This window comes from Ziziphus jujuba, chromosome 8 (assembly GCF_031755915.1).
Source record: "Ziziphus jujuba cultivar Dongzao chromosome 8, ASM3175591v1".
NCBI classification, from domain to species: Eukaryota; Viridiplantae; Streptophyta; class Magnoliopsida; order Rosales; family Rhamnaceae; genus Ziziphus; species Ziziphus jujuba.
In genome coordinates this window covers 20217271-20242921 of record NC_083386.1, presented here as the reverse complement: position 1 = coordinate 20242921, position 25651 = coordinate 20217271, and the positions used below count along the sequence as shown (strand labels likewise).

At 31.9% G+C, this 25651-nt stretch overlaps 3 protein-coding genes across 3 annotated transcripts; 2 read left to right on the top strand and 1 right to left on the bottom strand.

The window, feature by feature from the left end:
• The first annotated feature begins 727 nt into the window (after positions 1-727).
• On the top strand, positions 728-2542 carry LOC125421406 (nematode resistance protein-like HSPRO2). The gene has a single exon (XM_048470363.2). It carries the CDS (start codon positions 838-840, stop codon positions 2287-2289), a length of 1452 nt encoding a protein of 483 aa, XP_048326320.2. The 5' UTR covers positions 728-837; the 3' UTR covers positions 2290-2542.
• A 7962-nt stretch (positions 2543-10504) lies between these two features.
• Positions 10505-14430, top strand: LOC107413776 (uncharacterized). Its single transcript, XM_016021821.4, has 3 exons — positions 10505-10656; positions 10835-12536; positions 13582-14430. The coding sequence occupies exons 2-3, from the start codon at positions 11176-11178 to the stop codon at positions 13838-13840; spliced, it is 1620 nt and encodes a 539-aa protein (XP_015877307.3). The 5' UTR covers positions 10505-10656; positions 10835-11175; the 3' UTR covers positions 13841-14430.
• A 742-nt stretch (positions 14431-15172) lies between these two features.
• LOC107407955 (glycosylinositol phosphorylceramide mannosyl transferase 1) lies at positions 15173-18737 on the bottom strand. The gene is made up of 5 exons (XM_016015298.4): positions 18015-18737; positions 16807-17203; positions 15835-15998; positions 15675-15745; positions 15173-15561 (listed from the first exon to the last, which is right to left on the bottom strand). The coding sequence occupies exons 1-5, from the start codon at positions 18212-18214 to the stop codon at positions 15401-15403; spliced, it is 993 nt and encodes a 330-aa protein (XP_015870784.2). The 5' UTR covers positions 18215-18737; the 3' UTR covers positions 15173-15400.
• Between the last annotated feature and the right edge of the window lie 6914 nt (positions 18738-25651).

Sequence of the window (25651 nt, the reverse complement as noted above, 5' to 3'; positions counted from 1 at the left end):
ACAATGTACTAGAAAATAATAATAATAATAATAATAATAATAATAATCATGTTGGTAATATATTTATTACCATTTAAGGGAATAATGAAGTTGATCTTTTGGGTTGGCAATTTGGTTGTAACACTAGTAAATGTGTACGCAATAAAAGTTTATAGGTTTGGATTATTATATTCAGCAACAGAATTATTTGTTCTAGTATTTTTGGTTGTTGGTTTTGTGTGAGATGATTAAATACAGTCATTCAAAGTAGATTACCATGTCGGTAATTGATAAATTTGATTGCCCTAAAAACAGACCATGTGGCAGAATGTGATTGCTCGTGCACCAAATGATGAAAGAAGAGATTTGTAGTAGATAAGGATTTTTCCTTGGCGGACTTAGTTTGAACGGTGAACGAGTAAAAAGGACCAAGGTCCAACGTCAACGATTCCAAGCGATTTCCATGTTAACGGGGGTTCAGGGCATGAGACACCGTCTCTGTTAGGTGATATGGATAAGCTTCATGCTACATTTATTTTATATATTTATTTTTAATTTTATAAATAAAATTATTACTTTTATAATTTTATTCTTTTAAAAAATTGAAAATTATCTGAATTATTATTATTTTTTTTGTTTTCAACAATACCGCGACTTTCAAATTCCTCGTTCTTCATGCTCTTATTTCTTTCATTCCACACGCCTTTTTTTCCCATTCAAATTTCCAAAAGCCACTATAAATACCCTCTCTCTTTCTCCATATATTTCTCAATTCAAAACAAAACCCAAAAAGAAAGGAAAAAAAAAAAAAAAAAAAAAACAATTTATCAGAATTTTCAATTTTCGCAGCTTTGGAAAATGGTAGATTTGGAGTGGAAAGCAAAGATAGTATCTTCAGACATGCCCAGCAAATCCCCAAAGCTCTCTAACAAGCTCCATATTTCGGTGCCGATGCCGCCTTCGTTTCGTACCGTACAAGCCGAAATCTCAACTGCTTCTTCCTCTTCTTGCTCTGCATACGAACACTATCTTCGTCTTCCTGAGTTGAGAAAGCTATGGAGCTCTAAGGAGTTTCCCGACTGGAAAAACGAGTCCATATTGAAACCGGCTTTGCAGGCTCTAGAAATTACGTTCCGGTTCATTTCGATCGTGTCATCGGACCCCAGACCGTACGCGAACCAGAGGGAATGGAAACGTCGGCTCGAGTCCCTCACCACGAATCAGATCGAAGTCATCGCTATGCTGTGCGAAGACGAGGTAGAAGACGGCGAGACTCGTGGAAGAGCCCCCATCGTTGATTTGAGCTCATCGAAAGGCGTGCTGGCTCGCGATGGAAGCTACGCCGAGGTATGGAAGATTCCCGGCGAGACAACGGTGGTGAGCCGTACAAGCGAAGCGAGCCTCCTTCCTCGGCTGGTTACGTGGCAGAAATCGGAGGATGTGGCGCAGAAAATCTTGTACTCGCTGGAGTGCGAGATGCGGAGGTGTCCGTACACCCTGGGTTTGGGGGAGCCGAACCTTGCCGGGAAACCGAACCTTGATTACGACCTGGTTTGCAAGCCCGCCGAAGTACATTCACTGAAGAAGAGTCCGTACGATTTCGTCGGCAACTACGAGAACCAGACGGTGTACACCACGCACCAGCTGCTGGAGTCGTGGATCTTCGTCTCCCAAGAGCTTCTCAGGCGAGTCGCGGATCGAGTCGAAGGGAAAGATTTCGAAAAAGCCTCGAGCGATTGCTATATGATCGAGCGCATCTGGAAGCTTCTCGCCGAGATCGAAGATCTTCACCTTCTGATGGACCCCGACGATTTCCTGAGGCTGAAGAACCAGTTGGGCGTGAAATCAATGGAGGATTCGGAAGCCTTCTGCTTCAGATCGAAGGCGCTCGTGGAGATCGCAAAGCAGAGTAAGGACCTGAAGCACAAAGTTCCTAACATTTTGGGTGTGGAGGTTGATCCAAAAGGTGGGCCGAGGATCCAAGAAGCCGCCATGAAACTGTACTCGGAGAAGAAGGGATTCGAGAAGATTCATCTTCTTCAGGCTTTGCAGGCGATCGAATCGGCGCTCAAGAGGTTCTTCTACGCGTACAAGCAAGTGCTTGTGATCGTGATGGGAAGCTTGGAAGCCAAAGGGAACCGAGTTGTGGTGAGTGACGCGTGTGACTCACTGAGTCAGATATTCCTGGAGCCGACCTATTTTCCGAGCTTGGACGCGGCGAAGACTTTTCTAGGCGATATTTTGACTCATGAACATGGAGGAGTTCATGTTTTGGATAGACGAACTCGGAGGAAACAGTCATGGGAATAGGTGGTTGACCTGTGTTGACTGGGTTGACCCGCGTTACTCGGACGAGTTGGATAGGGATTTTGAACACCATTTTGGAAATTGCATAGTCTCCCTTTTTTACGTTTGGTAGTAAACAAAAAAAAAAAAAAATGATGATTATTTGTCACAATATTTTTTGTACTAATTTTATTTTATTTTTTGGCCCCGCGGCATCGGTTTGTATGATTTTTGTACAATTTTCTTATTCATATAGAAATGTCAATCATTATGGTTATGAATTCTTTTTATTCAATTAATTATATCGTAGGATACTTTCCTTTTAATGGAAGTGTGTTTATTTGGTTTGAAGAAAAATCAAAAAATAAAAATTGTGTTTATTTGTTTTGGAGTGAAATTTAAGTATTAAATTAGATGGGGGGGTATGAACTCCCATTCGATGACCATATACGATTCATTGCTCTGACCAAAAATAAAATATACGATTCATTGCAATTTTTATTGCTAAGAAAACGGAGCTAACAGGCTCACTTTTATCAATCTGGAAGAAATACTTCCTATACCACGATTAAGCATAAATTGCTTTAACTCCTGTTTGGTGGATAGGATTAAGATTGAAATTATAATAAAATAACCCTAATTCTACATGTGAATAGTCCATACTATTAAAAAATTTTGAATCTTTCAAATAATCTTAGCTAGAATGGAATAATTAAATCTTTGAAATAATTAATCCCATACAGAAGGATAGAATTATTTTATCCTACTCAGATTAAACTTTTGATGATTTTCTTTATTATTATTATTTTTTTAATCTTTGTTTCTTCCCGTTTTCGTTTTTTTCCTTTCCTTTTTTTTTTTTTCTTCCACTATTCTTTTTTAATTTTTTATCATCTTTTTATTTTTTCAATATTATATTCCTTTTCTTTGTTTCTTTTCTTCAGACATCATTTTTTTTCCTATATTTTTTATCTTTTCTTTTCTTTTTCTTCTTTTTTTAATTCATGCTTTTTTTTTTTCTATTCTTATCTTTTCATTCTTCTTTTTATTATTTTTAAACCTTTTTATTTGCATTTTATTTTTGTCTCTCCAATTTTTTCCCTTCTTTATAGATATCTAAATTAATAAATGCAATTTTACAAGTTGATGTTAATGATCTTACATATTAATTAGATAAAATTTTTAAAAAATAATTAGATAACGGATTTATATGTTTTTTTATATTGAACTTATTTAATTTAAATAATTTTGTTTAATTCAAAAATCAATTTAATAATAATTATATATACAATTAGGTTCAAATTTGGTCTAATATTATGATTTCCTTTTTGAGTTCTTAAATCGCATTAATAATTAATATTTAAAATCATATTTGATTAATCACTTAATCCAAACAGAATTCATTTTTCCTAAATAAAATTTTAGTATATTATTAAATCTATATTTTATCATTTTTTTTTTAATTTTAAATCCTAAACAAAATTTTAATATGTTATTAAATCTATATTTTACTATTTTTGAATTTTAAATCTTAATTTTGATTAAGGACTAATAAAGAAAAACATAACATTAGATATTATGATATGATTGATATTATATATATATATATATATATATAATTAGTGGTAATCGATACCAAATATAAGATAGGATTATTCTTATCCATGCAATCCCAATCCCAATCCATCCAATCTTGCATACCACACAGGCCCCTAGAACATGCAGTCCCAAATTGAAAGTGACTTAACTTGACAAGAAAGACTGCAATAGAACCGCACTCCCTACAAAACATGATTAAGAGTAACTGATGGCATTTGCTTCATCGTAGATGTGCAATTCTCCACAAATCCCAAATCAAGGGAGCCTTCTAGGACAACCAACAAACAGATTTCTTACCATTGAATCTGACCTTATCTCTTGCAGAAAACATCTCCAAAGTGTAATTTTTTATAACCTCACTTGGAGCTTGAAAATTCTAACCAAAGAGGGCCTTGCACCTCCACTTCCACAAAAGCCAACAACCAACACTAAAAAGGAGCACTCTATCTAACATTAGTCTTCCCGTTATTTAAAGCTAAATAATTCTTGCTTTTCAAATTTGCAGCAAATCGATCAGTACAATTGTAAGTAAAGAAACCAGTATTGAAATCCATAATACCAAGGGAGATCCAGATACCTTTTGCCACTTTACCATCCCTTTAAGACATGAAGAGTATCCTCATCCGCATTTTTGCAAATGTTGCAAATAAAAATCAAAACTCAGATGCCTTCTATACTTGTTAACATTAGTTTACAGTTTCTCTTGGACCATCATCCAACAAAAAATATGAACTCTTGGAATCACTTCCAGGCTTCAGATTCAGCTCCATTCCCAACTTTTACCAGTTTCCAAAATACTTTCAATGGCAAAATAAGCTGATTTCACACAAAAAATCCCATTCTCGGTCTTGCTCCATATTAAACGATCAGATATATCAGAGCTTGCAGCCACAGAAATACTGAAAATTTCTTAATCACCTCATGAGAAACAAATTGATTCAATTCAGCAACCTTCTAACTGCGATCATGAATTAAATCCTTAACATTTATTCCCCAATCATTATTAAATTTTCTAACAGAGAAATCTTTTAGAATTCTCCCTTTACACCAGCAATCCTCCCCGAACTCCACATTACTACGATTCCCAATCGTCCAAATTAATTCCTTCTTCAAAAGGTCCACATACACCTTTATATACCATACTTCTTTGAAAAAAAAAAAAAAAAAGAAAAGAAAAAGAAAAGGAGAAGTTTATAATACTCTGGCCAAGGGTATTGCCATGGGAATACCCAGACCTTAACATGTATTTTAAATACTAGGTGTGGCCACGTATAGCTTTAATATGAAATTTGGATATATAATAGTTCTGGAAAATTTCTAATTAAAATAATTTTATAATTGCTTTGATACAATAATTTGAAAAATATTTATTTACTGATTAATTTTTTAATTTTATATTAATAGGAAGGAGAAAATTTATTTGAATAAAATAATCATATAAAGCATTTCATAAAAGATGATTTATTTTTTATAGAAAATAGAACATCTTTTACCAAACAAAAAATTAAATGAGCAATGAAAACACAAAATACTTGCATCATAAACGAGGATATTTTAACACCATTGATACTTTTCTAAATTCCATATAAACATTTTGTATCTTAAATTTCATATAAACCAACGTTAAGTTCTTTAACGTATAAAATTATTTAATGAATATTTCATTATTAACAATTATAATATATTTTAACTTTCGATTGAAGAGAAGGAAACCAACTAATATTAATTACTTTAAAATAAAAAAATAATGAAGGGTTTCAATAATATTAATATGAAGCTATTTACATTTTGTTCATCCCTATCAACCAATAATAACATACTAACATAACAACTCAATAAAATTAAAACCATGTAAATTTTTTAAAAAAATTTGAAAAGACATATCTAGTAAAGAAATAAACATATATTCCCTACAAACAAAAGCTACGCCAAATTTATGTTGTAAAAGCAACAAACACCTAAAAAAATTGTTTATATAGAAACATTAATAAAGAACGTAATTATAAACAAAAAAGGAGGTTACAAAAAAAAAAAACTACAGTTGCCACTTTTTTTGAGGGAAAAAAAAAACTAATAAAGTTCTAATATCAAACAAAAATTTAAGCAAAAACAATACAGTAAAATCTAGACCACATAATAAATAATTTTCGTTTGTTGTTGTTATTAAGTCTTTGTTTGTTGTTGTTTTTTTTATACATAAATTTTCACCTATTAGTTGAGTGTCATCAATTGATAGGTTTTTATCATTTTCTTTAAACCAATAAAATGCATTATCATTATTATTATTTTTTTTCCTAATATTATCCTCTCCCCATTTTATAGTTTGCGAAAAAATTCTAATAAGAGGATCAAAGTTAAACAAGAATTTATCAATGAATAATTCACAAAAATGATACAACTGTTTTCTTCGTCGAGGAAAGAAAGTGCATGCTTGAGTGGAGCTTAAATAATGAGTTCATTTGTTTTAGTGAAGAGCAGGACATAAAATGAAATGGAAAGGTCATAGCATGGCATATGTGGTCAACCCTTGGCTACTGTTTTTTTATTTGTGGAAAAGTCATGGCTACCCTTTAACAAAAAATTTAATTTTTTTTTTTAGATTTTCCAAATAAATTAAAATAAATAGAAAATTGAACTCCGATTTAAAGTGAAAGAATAAAATATATTGGTTTTTTATCTAAGTCAAAAATAAAATTAAAAATCCGTACTTGAAGAAATAAAAATGGGCAAAAATCAAAAATCAAAGGTTTTTCATTTCGGGTGAATCCGAGGACTTTGGTGGGTAAAGTGGAATACTCTGATTCACACAAAGACCCATTGAGGAAATCCATAAAGAGAGAGAGAGAGAGAGAGAGAGAGATTCAAGGATTGGTCGTCTCAATCACAACCACAAGCTCAACCAAATTCAGGGAACGTCGTCAGACGCTACGCTTCTCCTAATCAAAGGTCATTCATTTACTGTCTTTAATCTCTGTTTTTTTTTTTTCCTTTCTTTCTTTCTTTTTTTCTTCCCACTTTCTTCTTCTTTAAAAAATCACCGATTGAATTTCCAGGCGTTCTCTCAACAGATGCAAATCAGTAGGTAAAAATTACCCATTTCTTCATTCTGTTTCGCTTTAAATACCCATTTATATTATATATATATATATATATATATAATTTTTTTTTTAATTTTCTATGGAGCTTCTTAGTTTATGAATACCCGAATGGGTATTCACTTTGTTGACTCTTTCGGCCTGGTTACACTAGTTTCCGTCCAAGCCCCTACACTAATGGCTCAAATTCATGGTGTTTTTTTGGTGGTTGGGCCTTGGGAAAAGTGAAAAATGTCCTGGTTATGTGAATATCATAACTAAGTGTAAATCTTATTCAATTATCTCTGCAAAGCTTAATTTAGTAAATGTATTTTTATGTGTTAATTAGGGGGTGGATGGCCAGTGAAAATGAGATACTTATTGCTGCATTCTAATTATATTGATGTGGTAAGTAATATAAGTAATATGGTTGGCAAATTGTTGCAGATCAGGTTGTTCGAAGCAGTTTTTATGGGAATGATGTAGAAAAGAATCAAGTTAGTGCTTCAAAAAATGTACCTGTAGCAGATCATAGTGATGAAGGAAGCAACAGTCTTCTAAATAAGATACATAAGGCTCCATTAATTTTCTATAGAAAATAAAGTCAGCAATTACGGAAACACATATGTGCATTAATTGTAAGTACAAAAAAAGCTGTCAAGTTGTAGGAAAACCAGTTGTTTAGAAAACCAGTTGTTTAATTATGTGGAGGGTGTGCACTCGTCTCCTGACACATGGAAAAAAGTTGGCAAAATGCATGGAGGAGTGCCATTTTTAACCAAAATGAAGAGGAAAAAATGATCAAAAACCACTTCTCTTCGCGTTTATAGTATAGACAAAGGATATGTGTATATATGTACAATTTTAATCAATTATTCATTTATATACTTAGAGGATTTTAAAAAAAATTATAATTTTATGCATTTAATGAAATTGTTCATTTAATATACTAGTCTGAGTTTGGACAAAACAATTTTATTATTTCAACAAGATTATCTATTTATCAAGATTTTATTGCATATTATCTTATTAACATATTTAAGTATGATACTTTACTAAGTATTTTACCAATGGCAATCAATAATGAACTATTTCCTCCAAAACTGAGATAGTTTACTTTTTCATTTTAAAATTGAAATAATATAGATAATGTTATTGAAAATTGAACAGAAAAAATTTAAATTGACAAACTGACAATTATGTATAATTTTTTAAAATTATCTATATTTTAAAAAAATTTGTTAAGTTCCAATATAGATAATTTGACAAAGAAATTTAAATTGAAAATTTGATAATCACCTATAATTTTCTAAAATTATCTATATATATATTTTTAAAAAAATATCAAGTTTCTATATAGATAATTAATAGAAAATAATATTATTGCAAGTTGAACAAAGAAATTTAAATTGAAAATTTGATATTAATCTATATTTTTTAAAAATTATCTATAAGATGCAAAGGACATATATTTTGTTGAATACTATTTTAATGTAAAAATTATACAAATGAAAATTGGGTCAAAAATAGAATTTATTGCTACATTTCAATTACAATTGTTTTGATTTATTTGATGCATATATATTGATATATTTAATACTTAATTATGCCAAATCTTTAAATAATGAATATAAATACATTACTTGGGAAGAAAAATAATATAAAAATTTAGGATTTTTTTTTTTTTTTTTTTATGTTTAGAAAAGCAAATAAATCATTTCAAATTGTATTACTAGATGATGAATTAAAACAACAATATTTTCCCCTGCACCAGTGTGGAAGCAATCCTCCTTACCATTTTAGGTGGAATTTTATTAGTGGTTTGTATAATTGTATTATAAAGATGTAATCAATGGAGATTTTCTTATTAATACCGTGGGACCCATAAATAATTTATTTTTTTCAATAGTTACTTTTAAGCAATATATTTTAGGTTTTAAGAGGAATTTGTGTAGGACAATTGTATGCATTTTTTTCTGTCCATATATATATATATTGGTTACTAGTAGCATATTACATAATCGCTCTATAATTGTATAAAATATTCAAAACTGAAAGGGAAAAAAACAAAAGATATAAACAATAAGATATAATCTCACTAGAAGACTGCATAAACAATAATTAAATTAAAAATAAAATCAATTAGAGTAGAGACTACGAAGTAATTCAATTCATTCTTATTCTTGTCAGGCGTTTGATCTTCCATTAATGGAGTATTAGTCTTCAGCCTTGATTTTATGTAACTAAACGAAACTTTTTTTTTTTGGTTTAAGAAACGACAAGCTATATACAATTAACTATCTAATAACTATGACACAAAATAAACAATTAGATTAACCACAAAACAACAAAGATGAAACCAAATCATGAAAAATATATAAAAAGTTGGAGACTTCAACAAATAATTCATCAAGTGGCCACCGGTAGAATAGCTTATAATGGAAATAAGTGCTATTTTTTTTTTTTATTCTTTTATCTTTTATTTATTTTATCATAAGAAAAAGTAAAATTTGATCGTCTTATATTTGCCTCAATTCCTGAGAATTTGAATTTCTTTCTAGATTACTAGTATATTTATTACACTTTTATCATCAAACATGGATCTGTGTAAAGAAAAATAAAAATAAATAAAAACAAAAACTGCTTTTAATGTGTATCAGAAGAGACGCTAGGGTTACCATAAAACCTCCCTAAAATGTAAAACTTCACAATATTATTAGATAATTTTTAAAAATAATTAGTGGAAAAAATAATTAATCACGATTAGCATTGATGAATGAATCTTGTGAACTACCCTATCTACTATAACAACCCTATAAACTAATAATAATATATGCCACATAAAGGTTTAAGGAGGAATGCCTCCGCACTGGTATGGAGGCTAATATTGTCCATATCTTAATGGTTTTAAGGAAAATTACATTTTCAAATATCATAATTTAACACAAATATAAATATATATATATATATATATATAAAAGAAAATTTCAAAAAATATAATGCTATTAGTCTTTCCAATTTAAAGACAATACTAACTTGCTAAAATTTTAATTGAATTTGTTATATATTAATAACCTGAGATGATTAATCCAATCCAAATAGGGATTCTTCATCCTATAAAGATGCAAAGGATTTAAATCCTATTGGAAACTCAAATTAACCATTATTCTACAACCTTATAAGAAATTTGAAATCATTTTGTACTAAGCCACATATGACTTTTAGTTTTGTCCACGATATTGAAATATAATCTTGCTGGAAGATTTCTAGCGACTGCAAGATTATATTGTAAAGATGTTATTTCTAGTATATACATACGTACATATATATATATATATATGTAAAACCAAAGTTACCAAAATAAATAATAATGAAAAGAAAAGCTAATTTCTCATCCAATTTTTACTCCAACAATATAATTAGGTAGACTTTGTCTGGATTGTGATCCGAAATCATTTCATAATTTTTGTTAAATATGAAAAAAAAAAAAAAAAAAAAACAAATTTAATCATTTTATAATTTTCAAAAAGTTAGAAAAAAATTTTGATTTTCTATACTCTCATGTTTGTAAACTTACTTTCTCTATAGCTGTTCGTTTTCGAAACAGATCTTCTATACAAACTAGATGAGGGTTTAGTAATCGAATGGCAATGAAAAAACATTACAATATTTGGACTCTATAATAGAGGCCATTATCGTCACTACCACGAACCTTTATGTATATATTTTGAATCTGACTTTAATCTATCTACTTTATAGTATTAAATCAATCTCTGTTGTATGATTTTCTCTTTTTCTTTTCTAAGAAAATTTGATAAAAAAATTTTAAGAGGCTGCAAAATCTGATAAAGATGATGCTTTTTGACAGTTTTTTTTATGTTTTTGTTGTTTTTCAGGTTCGATGGGATTGAATGCCAAAGCGACTTTCTTCTACTGCTAGTATGAATCCAATTTTATATCCTGAAGAAGAAAGATTTCCACCATTGTTTGAGAAAAACATGTGACACCCATTTTTCACACGGGAATCTGGACTTGAACCACCTTTCTTTTTCTTTTTTTCTTTTTTTTCCCATCATTTTCTCTCTCTTTGATCTAACTTTTCGTTTTCGTTCCTCTTCCCGTGTTTGTTATTTTATTTATTTATTTATTTATTTATGAAATTAATTAATCTTTTCTAAGCGATTTGAGAACTAAATAGAAAGATTATGGAGCAATTTGAGAGCTAAATAGAAAGAAGATGGGAATGAGAGCTGTAATTGCACCAAGGAATTGCCTGAACTTGCAGCACATAGTCCCTCAAAATTATTTACATTATAATGCTTCTTCAAAACCAGCTTCTGCAATTTCTTTTCCTTCAAAACCCAGTGAAAGAGATGGAGTACTGGTTTATGGATTCCTTGGTTGTCCTTCAGCATTTTCATGGTCTGGTCATTTCAAAGTTCCTAGTGACAAACAAGCCTGCAATGCCAATTCTTCTGGTGGGTTCTACGATGATGAATTATCAAATCAGACAGAAGAATTACTTCAAAATTTTGACAATGAAGATGACAATGCAAGCACATCATCGAAAATCTCCATGAATTCCACGTACAAAGAAAGCAAAAATTGGGAAAGAAGAAGTTTTCCGAGCATGGAGGTTGATATTTTACAGCCTTCAATGCTTGGCATTCAGCGTGACCCACCAGATTGGCCTGAAAGAAGAGAAATAGTTAGGTTTCTGAGCATTGAAATTAAAGCAAATAGCGTTGAACTTCCTCTATCCATTAGGATGATAAAGAGGAAGCGAAAACAATTTGAGGAAAGTTTGAGAGAAGCAGGGGAGTTCACCTGCTGTTCTGTAAACAAGGCCTTCTCTTCCATGGTGTTCATCGTCCGCGAACTTCAAAGCTACGCGTTGAGTATAAGAGGAAGTCTTAACGGTGAAGATTTGGAAGAGATCATAGGAAAAGTGCAGAGAGAAATCAACGCCTCATTTCTTTGGCTGTTTCAACAGGTGTTTTCTCGAACACCATCTCTAATGATCTATGTCGTCGTCCTCGTAGCTAATTTCAGTGTGTATTCCATGGCCGACAACGCTGTTGTTGCAGCGACTCCATTGCCAGCTTTGACTGAGTCTTTTCTTGATGAAGTATCAGAAAATGAAACATTGTTTACAGTGGATCACTCCAATGGAAGCAAAAGTGGCGGCGGTGGGGACAAAGTTAATCCAACTGCAAGTGGGACCGAAGGCGGGGACAGGATCTTGGGGAGATCATCAATTCCAATCCAATATCCAAAAAATATTGTTCAGGGTGAGATGTACGGTGATTGGTTTGCGATGGAGTTGATCATCAGCAGTGAAGAGGAGATGAGTTTGTGGGAATCAATGGTAGAGGAAGCTTCAAGAATGAAGGCAGAGTTGAAGGACGAGGCTCTTGATCAAGAAACAATGCATAGACTGGTGGCCCCAGTGTACGTGGAGATTGAAGCTGATGATCGCGATCTTTACTTCAGAACAGATCTTTCATACCAGATTGGTTTACTTCAAGATCCTGATAATCCTCTTCTTCTATTTAACTATGCACAATTTCTCTACCTTGTAGTTCATGACCATGACAGGTGAGATTGATTTATATACTTTGCTTTCTCTCTTGGCTTGGTTGTTTATGCATAGACTACACAATGGAAGTGATATAAAAATAATGTATAGAATGGATAGGAAATAAGGATATAAAATCTGGAGATTTTTTTTTTTTTTTTTTTCACTGCTAATGATCAATTTAGGCTTTCTAATTGTCTATGCAAATTATGGTATTATTCATTTGACTTTAGCAAACAAAGGATATCTTAGCAAGCAAACATAGACTTAAGACTAATCATCTTTATGGGACATCCTTATATACTAATTCTTAATAAATGAAATGGATTTGACCTGACAAAAATAACTAGCTAGTAGATGAATTTGTTCTGAGACTACTCTTTGATGTCTTTTTGGGTTGGCATGACATTTATTCCGGTATTAACATGACATGATTCTGTTGGAAACTTTCATTCGATGACTAAAGGAGAGAGATTGTTTGGTAAATGGTTTAGAAGGGTTTTCTTCTCTACATAATGTGATAAATCTTTGAAAGTGGTTAAACTCAAAGACGAATAGCGTAACCTCAATGTCATATGCAAAAAAAAAAAAAAAAAAATTAAAAATAAATACTTCACTTCTTCCATTTATAGCCCCTCTCATCACTTCTAGGTCTTAAGGAAACTCAATTACCCTCAAAACATGATCTTTGCGATCTATAAAAGCGTCACACCCTAACCAACTAGCTGAAAATTGTAATTCAAGGACTTAGTAAACATTATGCATACTGTAACATAATCTCAGAAACAGGACAATTTTGTCACTTGAGCAGACCTTTCCTGGTTTTAGAGACAGGACAACCTTAGCCACTTAAGCTGTCCGAGTCAACCATGCTATATTCACATTTATAAGACTTCTAGTATGTATTATAATTTGCTTTACCAGTTTGAATGACCAATGTATCTCCTACTTGCAAAATGAACCATAATTTCTTCTTCTTTCATTTTTTTTTTTTTTTTTTCCATTATAGTATATTTCATCTTCGACAATTTTGAGAGACTGAAATTTGTGATGCTGTGTTCACAGGGCAGAGGATTGCTTTAGAAGAGCCGTGCAGGTGGATCAACCAGATGCTTTAGCTTTGAGCCAATATGCAGAGTTTTTGTGGATGGTCAGGAAAGATTATTGGGGCGCAGAAGAGCGATACCTGGAAGCTATGGCTGCCGAGCCAAAAAACAGGTATCATGCTTCCAAGTATGCCAACTTCCTATGGAACACTGGTGGCAGAGACACTTGCTTCCCTCTTGATAATGACGACAACTATGATAAAGATTACAATGCGTAAAATAAGGTATCCTTTTTCGATTCCCAGAACACTATTTGAGCCTTAATAAGTCCGTCTTCTCCGAAAGTTAGATGGACATCGTTTTCAAATGAGATTCATTAGTTTCAAACATGAACTTGGCCCCAAAACACAAAAAAAAAAAAAAAAAAAAAAAAAAAAAGGGGGGAAGAAGAAGAAGGAGAAGCAAGTAGAAGAGGCATTTTGCTGGATGTTTTTGTCTGGTCAATGTTGGGAGTTGAGTAATCTTCAACCCAGTTGCTACATAGAATAAATTATTTCAAAGTAAAAATAGTGGACATACATTATATGATGGTTCAGAAATAATAATAATGGGATTTGAATCTGCAAAATTTTTAGAGTTCGAAGAGAAAAGAAAGGAGATGGAAATTTGAACACAGTAACAATGTTTTAATCCCATTGAAGACCTTTGTATTTATCTCCTCCAGATTTTCATTCCACATAAATATTGTAAGAGTATCAAAACAGAAGATTGAATTAGTTTATTTTCTCTAGTGTTTCTTGTTTACATTCTCTCTTGATTGTAAATAAATGTTTATAGGCCTGCTGGTATGAACAATATAACAACTCTTAAGTAATTTTTCAAAAAACACCTCATTGATATGTTTTTCTGAAATCATTAAGTACGTGATTTTTCAATAACAAAGTTATTAGAAGGTGATTTCTATTTTGCTGCAAAACTCTATATGAAGCACTTTTATCTCTCTAAAAGTAATTTTAGCCATTTTAAAATCACTTTCTAAATGAACAATAAATGCCTACAACTACTTTTCAAAAAATAAAAATATTTTTTATGGCGTTCGACACAAAAATATTAAATTTTAATGATTTTGTTTTCGGAAAAAATGACTTTCTTAAAGATGTGATGGTAGGAATCAATACTTAATTTAATTTGACAGTAGCATGTCATATTAGTCGGATGTTAGAAATTTATTTTGAATTTTGAGTTGCATACTATAGATTAAATACAGGGTCAATTTAAGCATACACATAATTCAACACTATTAATCCTGAATGTTTATACTAATCTTGGTCATTAAGTAGTCAGATATTGTTTAAGAACCATCAATTTGGTGCAATACTCAGCTGGTTGAATTGAAGAATTAATATACAAGTTATCATCATCTTCTAAAAGCCCTGCTTTGTGAACCTGCACCTTTTTATTCAGTCTTTTTAAGTTTTTGTGCAAAATATTAAGTTTTTGAACGCAGTCATTCAAGTAATACTGTCCAAGCAGAATGGAAGATTTACCTCAGTACGAAAAGCATAAGGAAATAAAACGTCCAGTCTATTAATACATGCAAAATGCCAACATAGAATAAACTAATTTCATATAGCAATTGCCTTTTGTTACACGGTAAGAATACAAAATCCCTAAGATGTGCTAAATTAGCTTCTATATCAACGAACACAAAAATTGATGTAGAATGCAATATTATACAACCACATGGCAAAGAAAATCATAATCCATAACAACTCTATCTCACCAGAAGAGTGGAAATTGTTATAAATTTAGCAATCGAAATGAAAGATCATGCTCAATCACCAAAACCAGGTTTTCCGGCTATCGACAGCCTTCATATTTGTAGATTGCAAAGGCATTCGCCCAAACTCCGCAACAAATCTATTAACGCACTGGGTTCTTTTGTCAATATGACCTCCCAAGCTACTGATTCCCGTTGAACCAATCTCAAATATTTTACCTACATTAACATATATAAAATAAGAAATGGTAAACAAAACAAAAAAACATATATATTATACCAAATGTACGAAATGAAACTAATGTATAGTTTTGGAATTTGCATTTAAATACCTTTCACCCAGATAGGAGGAGCACCAGTAGCATTTGCTACAAGAAATGACATCGCAATATCTTCACAGTTCCTGGCAGAATTTACTACATGTCAACAACACAGCTTAAAAAATGGATGCAGAAAAAGAGAAAATACAACAAAATAATCAAGTGAAAAAACCTATTCTTGGTAATATATTCTTTTATTGAAGCCGGCATTTTTTCAGTATAAAGACTTAGATACTTCTTATGGAAGAAGGCTGCCTTGGAAAGGATCATACTGTAAGTGCCTGTCCACCATACAGACCACCATCCACCATATTCGTAGCTATCCAAAGTGCCTTTCTGCATTAAAACTTACCATTAGGAATATCCAATTTTGACAGAACCAAAGTTTGTTCTAGCTTATATTATCAGAACCAAAAAATGAATACCAACTCAAAAACCAAATTCAACTCAAATCAATGCCTGTAGTAGCATAAATAGTATATCAACATTTATTATTGGCCCAAATGAATGCCTCCTCTTCTATTCAGAAAAGGAATCATCTACTCTGCCAAGGCAAAAACTAAGACTACAGCACCAACAACTTTCTCAAGTAGTTTTTTCCTACTTTCCATCTGAAATGGATAAAGCTATAACTACATTTTATATTATTCTAGCTCGAGGCGGAATACCAAAATATCAAAAGCTGTATATCCCAGATAATCTTGAAAATTTGGACTTTTGATAGGACTTCAACTCTTTCTTCCCTTAGTGTTTCGTTCAACGTGATAAAAACAGAGACTTGATCGCTTAAACATTAAAGCAAGTGTTATACATCTAAAACAAGAAGTACTAAAATTATACTAAACCAAATTGAGCCATCATTGCCAGGTTGACTTAAAGTTGTATAAGATAAATTGCATAGCAATTCGATATAAGTTTGTTTATCCTCCTAAAAAAATGTGAATAATCATTTGAAGCATAAAAGCCAACAACATGCAGAACTCTCGGAAAATACTGCAAAACTAATTCAGATCATGGATGGGATATTGTAAAAGTATTAGCAGATAACACTGACAAACTTCATTTAATAGGAGCTCTAGATGGAAGCCAATATCAGAATTAAAGGATTGGGACAGGAGGGAAAAATATTTTATTTAAGACATACCGTTTTATCAACCCAATGAACACGGGGTACAAATCCAACCATTGTGTCTGGTGCACTTTGCCAAACCTTAAAAGCAAATTCTACTGAATTGCATGGAAATATAATGTCATCATCAATAGAAAAAATGGCATCCGTTTTCAAATCCTTAATTTCTTTAAATCTGTTGTTCAAGCTGTCTTCTGTATTGATTTCAAACTTCAACTCAAGTTGTCGCCCATTCCTTGCTTTGGACTGTATAAGGTTATCAAAAAACTTTTTAAGATCATCTGATGGAGGATTAGGCTCACTCCACACAATGTGTATCGAGTTGAGCCGGTCACATGTAGTATAGTGAGAAATCGACTGCTTCAAAAGATCATATCTCTTCCATGTATTCATTACAATAGCATATCCTTTCCTGCACATTCATTACATACATTCCAGCAACAAATGCATGATAATGATGATCTCCAATGAAACAACAAATCAATCTACGATATAGAGGAAAAACCCAATTAAGGGAAGATGAAATACATTCAAAAAATAAAAAAATAAAAAATAAAAAATTTCCTGGCTGGGTTCTAAGACTTTAAGCCAATAGCATAACCATACAAATTCATTCTCCGACAATCAGTACACTTGAACCAACACCTTATGGTACTTTCTCAAACATTAAAAAAATAAAAATAAAAATAAAAATAAAAATAGATGAAAATGTCACTAATGCTAGCTTCAATTCAATAATTTCTCAAAAATACGCTACTTAAACCATCTTCCAAGTTCGGACCTTAAATAATCTAATACATAAATTGCTTTAAATATTTCCAAAAATGAGAAATTCAAGGAAGTACATTGTCCTTAACTGACACCAAAATCACCAAGTTTGATCTAAAAACTCAAACACCCAAAGTTACTAAAATTTAACAGAAATGACGGTTTTGTTACTTATTCTTTTAACACTCTTTACCAACATTTTTGCTTGGAAGCAAAAGTAGAAACTTCCCTAACCATTCATTTAACAATAAGTGCAACCCAAGAGATATAATTATTTTAACTAAACACAAAAACTAATCTACTAGATTTTGATGTAAAACTAATAAACTTTACTAGGAAAACATATTTACCCAAAAACGAATAAAAATAAAAATAAAAAAATTAGGATTTGGATTGGATACCTAACTACTTAGCTGCCTAATCCATGAATAAATTTCACTAAACTTAATACGAACCGTGGATCATCAAGCCGACTGACAGAAGCATTGGGATTGGTCCAACCCATGTAATCCGAAGCACGGCTAGCGAGCGCGAAGAGCGTGAAGCCGATGCAACAGCTGAGGAGAATCTTGATCTTCATTGATCCAACGGTCGAGATCGCGATTTGTCGACACCTCAGTACCATCCTACGGTTAAAAAACAAGCTCCCCCTCATCGCCGCCGTGGCTAAAGAACGAGGACTCCGACTAATAACGACTCGCGCGCTGGCAAAAGCCAAAGCTTTTTTTTGGTTTCCAGCCAAAAAGACTTTTTTTTTTTTTCACCCTTTTTCAGTTCCCTTTTTCAGAAACGAGTCGACTCGGACTGAATCGTTTCCCTTCTAGGAAATCCCATTAATCACAGAAATAAAACCAACTTTCCGATTCTGTCCTCGCCGGTACGTTGTCGGACCTCAGAGTCCTTAAAGAAGAAGAAGAAATGTTACGGTGTAGCTAATATAGCAAGTGAAAGGGGGGATTTGACCACCCATAGACGAAGAGCGGTTGAACGGCTGTGATGAAACTGTTGGTGGAGATGGATCTGTGATCGTTGATTTTTTGTCGTTTACGTAGAACCAACCTTCTCCTCCTCCATTGTGAAATTTTCGAAGGTGCAGAAGAGAAGGATTAGGTTCCATTGATTAGGGACTGAGAGATTGTTTAGAGTGCGTCAACGTAGACGAAAACATCGGTGTTAGTCCACGTGTCCGATATCTAACAGCCCTATAAGGCAATTATTATTTTTCCTAATTTCTTAATGTTAAATTAATTTTTACGGCTGGTTGTTAAGGTTTTTGACGACGATACTAAGCGCCATGGTTTTTCAACTCTTACTAAAATAGGAGAAGAAAAAGCTCCATCGTTGTCTCAATTTTCAAAGAGGAAATTTCTTGGCCGTCGAAGCGGACTAAAACTGATTTTGATATGAGTAAATGGAATGGTGAAGTTTTTTTTTTTTTTTTTTTTTTTTAGCATTTTCATTATTCATTTTGTTTTATCAGATGCATCTGATTGGTAAAAAATTAAATAAGGTTAAAATCATTTTGTCTTATTTGTTGAAGTCAAATTATAAATTTGAAAATTTGATTATTGCTTGTAAAATGTAAAACATATGTGGCATAAATTGGAAATAAAATTAAGTATTTCTATAAATATTGATTTGAAAATTAATGGGTTAGCTCTCTTGTTGTTAATGAAAAAATAACAAAGAGAGAGTAGATAAATAAAATAAAATAATGATAAAGTGTTATGAGAGAGAGAGAGAGAGAGAGAGAGAGAGAAATTGGATTTATTTTAAAGAGAAACATTTATTAATTGGTTAGCTAAAAAGAAAAAGCCTTTTTGTTCCTTAATTTCTTTTATGTTTCTTAAACTTATCAACAATTTAAAAGAGACTCCACAGTAATAACTCCATATTATTAGATCCACCAAATATTATTCCAAAATCTCTATTCTTGTTTTATTAAATAATAATAAATTAATTGTTCTTTCATACCCTTTTATTTTTTTACTATCAAGCAATTTAGTCCTTTTATTTTAAAATCTACCATATTAAATTTTTTTCTTCTAATTTCTTATGCATTGATCTAATTGGATTAAAAGAAACTAATAGAAGACTAAGGGTTTGTTTGATCAGTTATTTTTAAAATAATTTTTTTATTTTTAAAAATAAAAAATTATTCTAACACTTATGATGTTTGACCATTATTTTCCAAAAATACTTTTTGAAAACAAAAACAATTAAAAAAAATAAATATTAGGATACAATATTTAATTGTTTTCCCTTGCTTTGAAAATAATTTTAACATAGTACAAAGTCGTCCAAACGATCAATTTTAATCTCATCTAACAATATCAAGGCTCAGGATCACTCGAACTAGGTTGATGCCTGGAACCTCTTAAATTGGGTTAAGGCTTAAGGCTTAGAAACACCAAATGGATCCTTATATCCAGAGACTACCTGAATGATGGAAATCGGTTCAAGACCATCCAAATAGGCCTAACATATGGAGCCACTTGAATGGGCCAAATACTCCAGAGAGTCCAAACAAGTTAAACACCTCGAGAGTGTCATAATAAGCCCAAGATCTTAAATGGTCAAATGCCTTTTATTTTTTTAAAATAATAGAAAACTGAAAATATGGTCAAATAGACCCTTAGTTTTTCTACTAGTCTTAAATTCAATGGGATCCAATGTGCACAAAATCAAAAATGGAAAGCTAAATGTGGTAGTTTTAAAACAAATGGCCTAAATTGTATAAATTATAAAGTACAATAAACCCTAAAAGAAATGACACATTTGAAATGGGAAAGGCATGACTCCTAAAATATCGTTTATTTGCTCTTTGATAGATGACGGAATTTATTTGCTTACTCGTGATAAACAAGGGCATATTTAGAGTAATAAATCACAATTTTATTTTTTCATACTTTAATACGATTATAGTTATACTCATGAATGTTCAAATTTAACTTTTAAAAAAAAATATATATATATATATATATCAATTATCTAAAATTACAAATTATACATATCAATAAGGGCAAATTTCATTTAGACCTCTTTTAGTTTGTCATAATTATTATATTAGGAGTCGATGCTTTTAGAAAATCATCATTATCCTTTTCTAGCTTTTCATGTTTATGAAAATAGACTCATTCGTCAATCTTTTTCAGTTAATTTTTATAGTTAAAGGCTACATAAAAGTTAAAAAATTAATATTTTATGATTAAATAATAATATGAAAATATAATTATGGTCTTTAATTGCATCAATAATTGAGTTTTTAATGAAAAAAATGTTATCATAAATTCATAATTTAGGACAAAATTTAATACATATATTTTTCATTAATACCATAAAACATATATTTTTCAAGGTAAATTACACAAAAAACCCCTTAAACTATTTAACAATTACAAAATAATCTTTTAAAACTATTAAAATAACAAACAAGCCCTTTATCTATGATTATGTGTAACACATTGCTTCTTTTAAACAAGAATAAATAGAGAGAGAGAGAGAGAGAGAGAGAAGAAAAAGACCAATCTTGGCGGTCCCTATAACAACAGGTCCCAAAAAATTGAGGAGCTAAAGAAGAAGGACAAGGAGATGGAAAAGAAGGACCAAACATTCAGCTCAGTTGTTGAGGAATTAAAGAAAGAATTGATGAAAGTTAAAGAAAATCCTAAAAGAAAAAAGGAGCTAATATCTAGCTACAAAGAATCCAATCAAAAGTGGCATGAGTTTGCTATTGCTCAATTTCAAAGAGGTATTATTATAGTCATTGCTAACTAGCAACTCAAGCTTCCAATAAATTACTAAAGCTTTTTAGATGCTAAAACACTTCAAGCTACTGACCTTAGGACTGGTTAAGCACGTATTGATTCCCAAGCTTCAGTTCCTGCAGATCTTGAAACCTTAACTTCAAGAAATGATATGCCCACTATTCCTCAAGCTTCAGCTCCTGTAACTATCCAATCCTAGCTCCAAAAAGTAACTCAACAATGTTGTTCCCTAACCTCTTGAATCCATTAATCCTTCGCTCCCATCTCTTGAGGTTTAACTTTATTATGCATGCAACACACCCATTACTAGATTTTCTTTTGTTAGCCCGCATGAAGCCTTAAATTTTCTTGGGTATTACATATTTTTGTGATCTATTATTAAATAAAGGATTCAATTTTAAATTTGAAACTTCTATTGCTATGACACTTAACTCTACAAAGATGGTAGATATATTCTCTACTTGAACTTTAATGTACAGTGCTCTATTATTATAAATGAAAATCTTTTGACTACTTGCTTTTTTTAACATCCTTATTCTATGAATAATCCCAATAACAATGATAAATAATCTCAATAATGATGATAAGGTTGAAAAACGAATTAGCAAATTAATCAATCTTGGAAACTTAAAGTTCTTGAATTTCAAAACTTGAAAATCTTGAATCTTGAACTTGTTGAGAAATAATTTTGAGGGATCCGAATGATTCTAAAATGTTAAAAGCATAAAAAGTTGAAGTTGTTCATACCTTAAACTAAAAATACTCCTTAAAGCTGATATTTGTTTTAAAAAAAAAAAGAGGTAAGAGTGTTGATATTGAAGTTGTTTCTATTGTCGAAGACATGAATCTTAAAGTTTAATCAAGTCAGGCAAACTATTAAACAAGTGTGGAAGGCTTGCTTAAACTAGGTCCAAACAGCTTCCAACTCCATAGGCCGAACTTAAGAGCTCGACCAGCTGGGTTAATTCCCTACAACCAGATAGAGCTTATTCAAGCTTAAAGTTGTGGAGGGTTCACCTAGACTGAGGTCCAAGTAGCTTCCATCATATCAATAGGTTAAACTTAAGAGCTCGATCAAGTAGGTCAATTCCAAACAATCAATCTGGTGAAGCTCACCCGAGCTAAAAGTTATGGAGGGCTCACCTAGACCAAGATCTATTTAGCTTCCGTTATTTAAAAGTTGGACTTATAAGTTTGAGTAGATAGGTCAATTTTCTACAATTAGGTGGAGCTTGTCCAAGCTTAAAGTTATGGAGAACTCACCTAGACTAATGTCTAGGCAGCTTTTATCATTGAGAACTAAATTCCAAAGCTCAATTAGGTGGGTCAATTCCCTACAATTAAGTCGAGCTTGTCCAAGTCAGTAAACGAAAGAAGACAAGAGATAAGTTGTGCACAACTATTGAAAGAAAAACTTCACTTCTTTAATTTAAAATAAAGTATGTACAAATTGCTTTACAATGTTTCACATCACTGATAGTAAAATTTTAAGTGTTCTACATACATTTCCATTTAGATCTTTAAGTTGATAAGTTCTTAGTCGAAGCACTTGCATCACAGGTATGGACATTCTTAAGTTGGTCCCAAAGTTCCAACTCTTTGTTCTCTTATATTTAACATTACATTCCTCAATACCAAATCTCCAAAGCTAAATTCTTTTTTTTTTTTTATCCTAAAATTGTAGTATCGAGTTTACTGTTGTTCGTAAACAACTGCTTACATCTAGATCAAGTCTCTATTTTCTTCAATCAGATCAAGCTTAAGACGCATTTGTCACTCATTCTCTTTATACTTATAGTGTTGAGTTTGATAACTAGGTATTTTCATCTCAATAGGTATCATTGCTTTAGCTCCAAATGCCAAAAAGAAAGGAGTTTACCCTGTGACAATCCTCATGGTAGTTTAATAAGCCCAAAGAACATATGGAAGCTAGTTAACCTAAACTTCCTAAAGTTTATCCAACTTGGTCTTAAGATTATTCTTGATTATATAGTTAGTAGCTTCTACTTGACCATTCATTTATAGGTGAAATGGTGATTATAAATCAGCTTTAATTCTTAATCTTGAACATATTTTCTAGTAATTATCATTATTAAATTACCTCCAATTATTTGTCACAATGGTGTGAAAAACCCCAAATCATCAGATGATGACTTTCCACATGAAAGTTGAAGTCTTAGCACATTGAAAATGGCCCTATTTCCACTCACGTGGCGAAAGGATCTATCTTCGCTATTGCATACTTAGCCTAATCATGTCCAATCAGAAGTAGACCAATGAGATCAACATCTCATTAAGGAAATTGCAAAGGGCTAACAATGGAGATGAGTTCCTATGAAGATTGCTTCGGTACATTTGCAAATCTTTGTTAGTGATCACACTTCTTTACAAACTCATTAGCATTTTCTTGTATGGTTAGCTAGTGTGTGATGATTAGTGTGGGTGGATGCAGAACATTAATAGGCTATTTGATATCCAATTCCATGTCCCTCATGTATAAATCAGCAGATGATTCAAATATAATAATAGTTACTCTCATAATCCCGAGACCTTTTCAAAGCAGTTGGCTTCAAGATTAAAAAAAACTTCAAAGTTAAGCATGCTCAGGTGAAAGAAATCCTAGTATGAGTGATCTCCAGGAAAGTTTTGAACAAAAGATCTCATACCAATTGCGATAACTACATTAGAGATAATATTGGTAAAGAGTGATAGGTCTGCTAGCAGAGGCAGATTGTCACAAATGGTATTAGAGTATGTACCTGGTCTAAAGTGTACCAACAAAGACATTAAACCCCAAGGGTGGTGAATTGTGATGACCAATGTGGGTAGATGCAATGTGGATTGTGATGACCAATATAGGTAGATGCAGGACCCTAGCAAGTTACCTCGTGTCCATTCCCACATTTTTTGGGTATAGATTAGGGGATAATTCAAATGTAATGATAGTCAATCTCATAACATCGAGGCCTTTTCAGTGTGGTTGGCTTCAGGGTTCAAAAAAGCTTTAAAGTTAAACGTGCTCATGTGAAAGCAATCCTAGGATAGGTAACCTTCTAGGAAGTTCTGAACAAAAAAATTTCATACCGAATACGATTAAATTGGAGATAATATCAGTAGAAAATGATATGTTTGCTAGTGAAGGTAGGGTATTACAAGTAGTGTCCTTGTCAAATAACCCTATAAGCTAAAAACCTGCTCTCCACGTGATTTCTACACGCTCAATCATGAATCCTATTCAGCATATAATTTACTTTCACCTCATCCAAGTATTTAAGATAAGGTAATTAGCACCCTAATTTATACAACACTCCATCAATGATGGTAAAATATGGTGCCACTTTCTAGGCTCTAGCTTATTTTCTAGTAGAGATTTTTCATTCATATACTTCATTGTTGGATCCCTCTAATTGAAGTTTCCATTGATCGAATTCGCTTCTTTTCATTTCTCCAAGATCCTTGGCTATTCTAAAGTTTTTACAAGAATAGTATGCACTAGCTTCGTAACAGTTGTAGATACTAATTTGGTCAACGAATTAGCGTTCAAATTTTTTTACATAAGAATTTGAGTAATTTAGTGCTCTTCAAATCCTTCAACAGCTCCTTGACCTTCCTAAGGTGACTAACTATATTTATGCCCTTAGCTTGATACTTTGAAATGACTTGTTTCATCTCTAGTTAGGAGTCATTGTAAATATGCAATCGTTAAGCTTTCAATACTTTTGTCATTTTCAATCTAGCGATCAGTGCTTCATATTCTACCTCGTTATTTGAGCCATTGAATCCAAGCCTAAGTGCATACTTCAATTTGACAAGATTAGGTCATAATGTAGTAAGGATAAAACCAACTCCACTTTCGTGTTCATTAGAATATCCATCCACATGCAATGTTCAAACAAAAGCTGGTGAGGCTATTTTATTACGTCATCAGTATTTGAAATTATAAACTCCTTTCCTGCAGAACTAATAAGTTTGGTAATAACATCAGCAATTGCTTAAGCTTTAATTACTGTACAAAGCTTGTCTAACATTTTGAACTAACCAAGCTAAATGGACCACTTAATTAACCTCTTAGAAGATTCAAGTTTCTACAGATCCTACATGAAAAGGTAGTTAATAGGCTCCATAATTAAGTGACCTTGAAAATAGAGCTTTAGCTTTTTTAAAGAGGTGACAAACGCATGAGAAAGCTTTTCAATATCAAGATACCTCATCTCCGTTGGAACCATAGCTTTACTACTATAGTAAATTAGATATTAGGTAGTTCTTTTTTCATGTATAAAAGTTGCATTTACCACTATTTCTAAAAAGCAAAGTATAAGAGAAAT

Excerpts from the sequence above, each read along its gene's own strand:
- LOC125421406 (XM_048470363.2), top strand. The coding sequence starts at position 838 with ATGGTAGATTTGGAGTGGAAAGCAAAGATAGTATCTTCAGACATGCCC.
- LOC107413776 (XM_016021821.4), top strand. The coding sequence starts at position 11,176 with ATGGGAATGAGAGCTGTAATTGCACCAAGGAATTGCCTGAACTTGCAG. Across the intron at positions 12,537-13,581 it reads GTAGTTCATGACCATGACAG|GGCAGAGGATTGCTTTAGAA; the intron begins GTGAGATTGATT and ends CTGTGTTCACAG.
- LOC107407955 (XM_016015298.4), bottom strand. The coding sequence starts at position 18,214 with ATGAGGGGGAGCTTGTTTTTTAACCGTAGGATGGTACTGAGGTGTCGA. Across the intron at positions 17,204-18,014 it reads AGTCGGCTTGATGATCCACG|GAAAGGATATGCTATTGTAA; the intron begins GTTCGTATTAAG and ends ATGAATGTGCAG. Across the intron at positions 15,999-16,806 it reads TTCATTGGGTTGATAAAACG|AAAGGCACTTTGGATAGCTA; the intron begins GTATGTCTTAAA and ends GTTTTAATGCAG.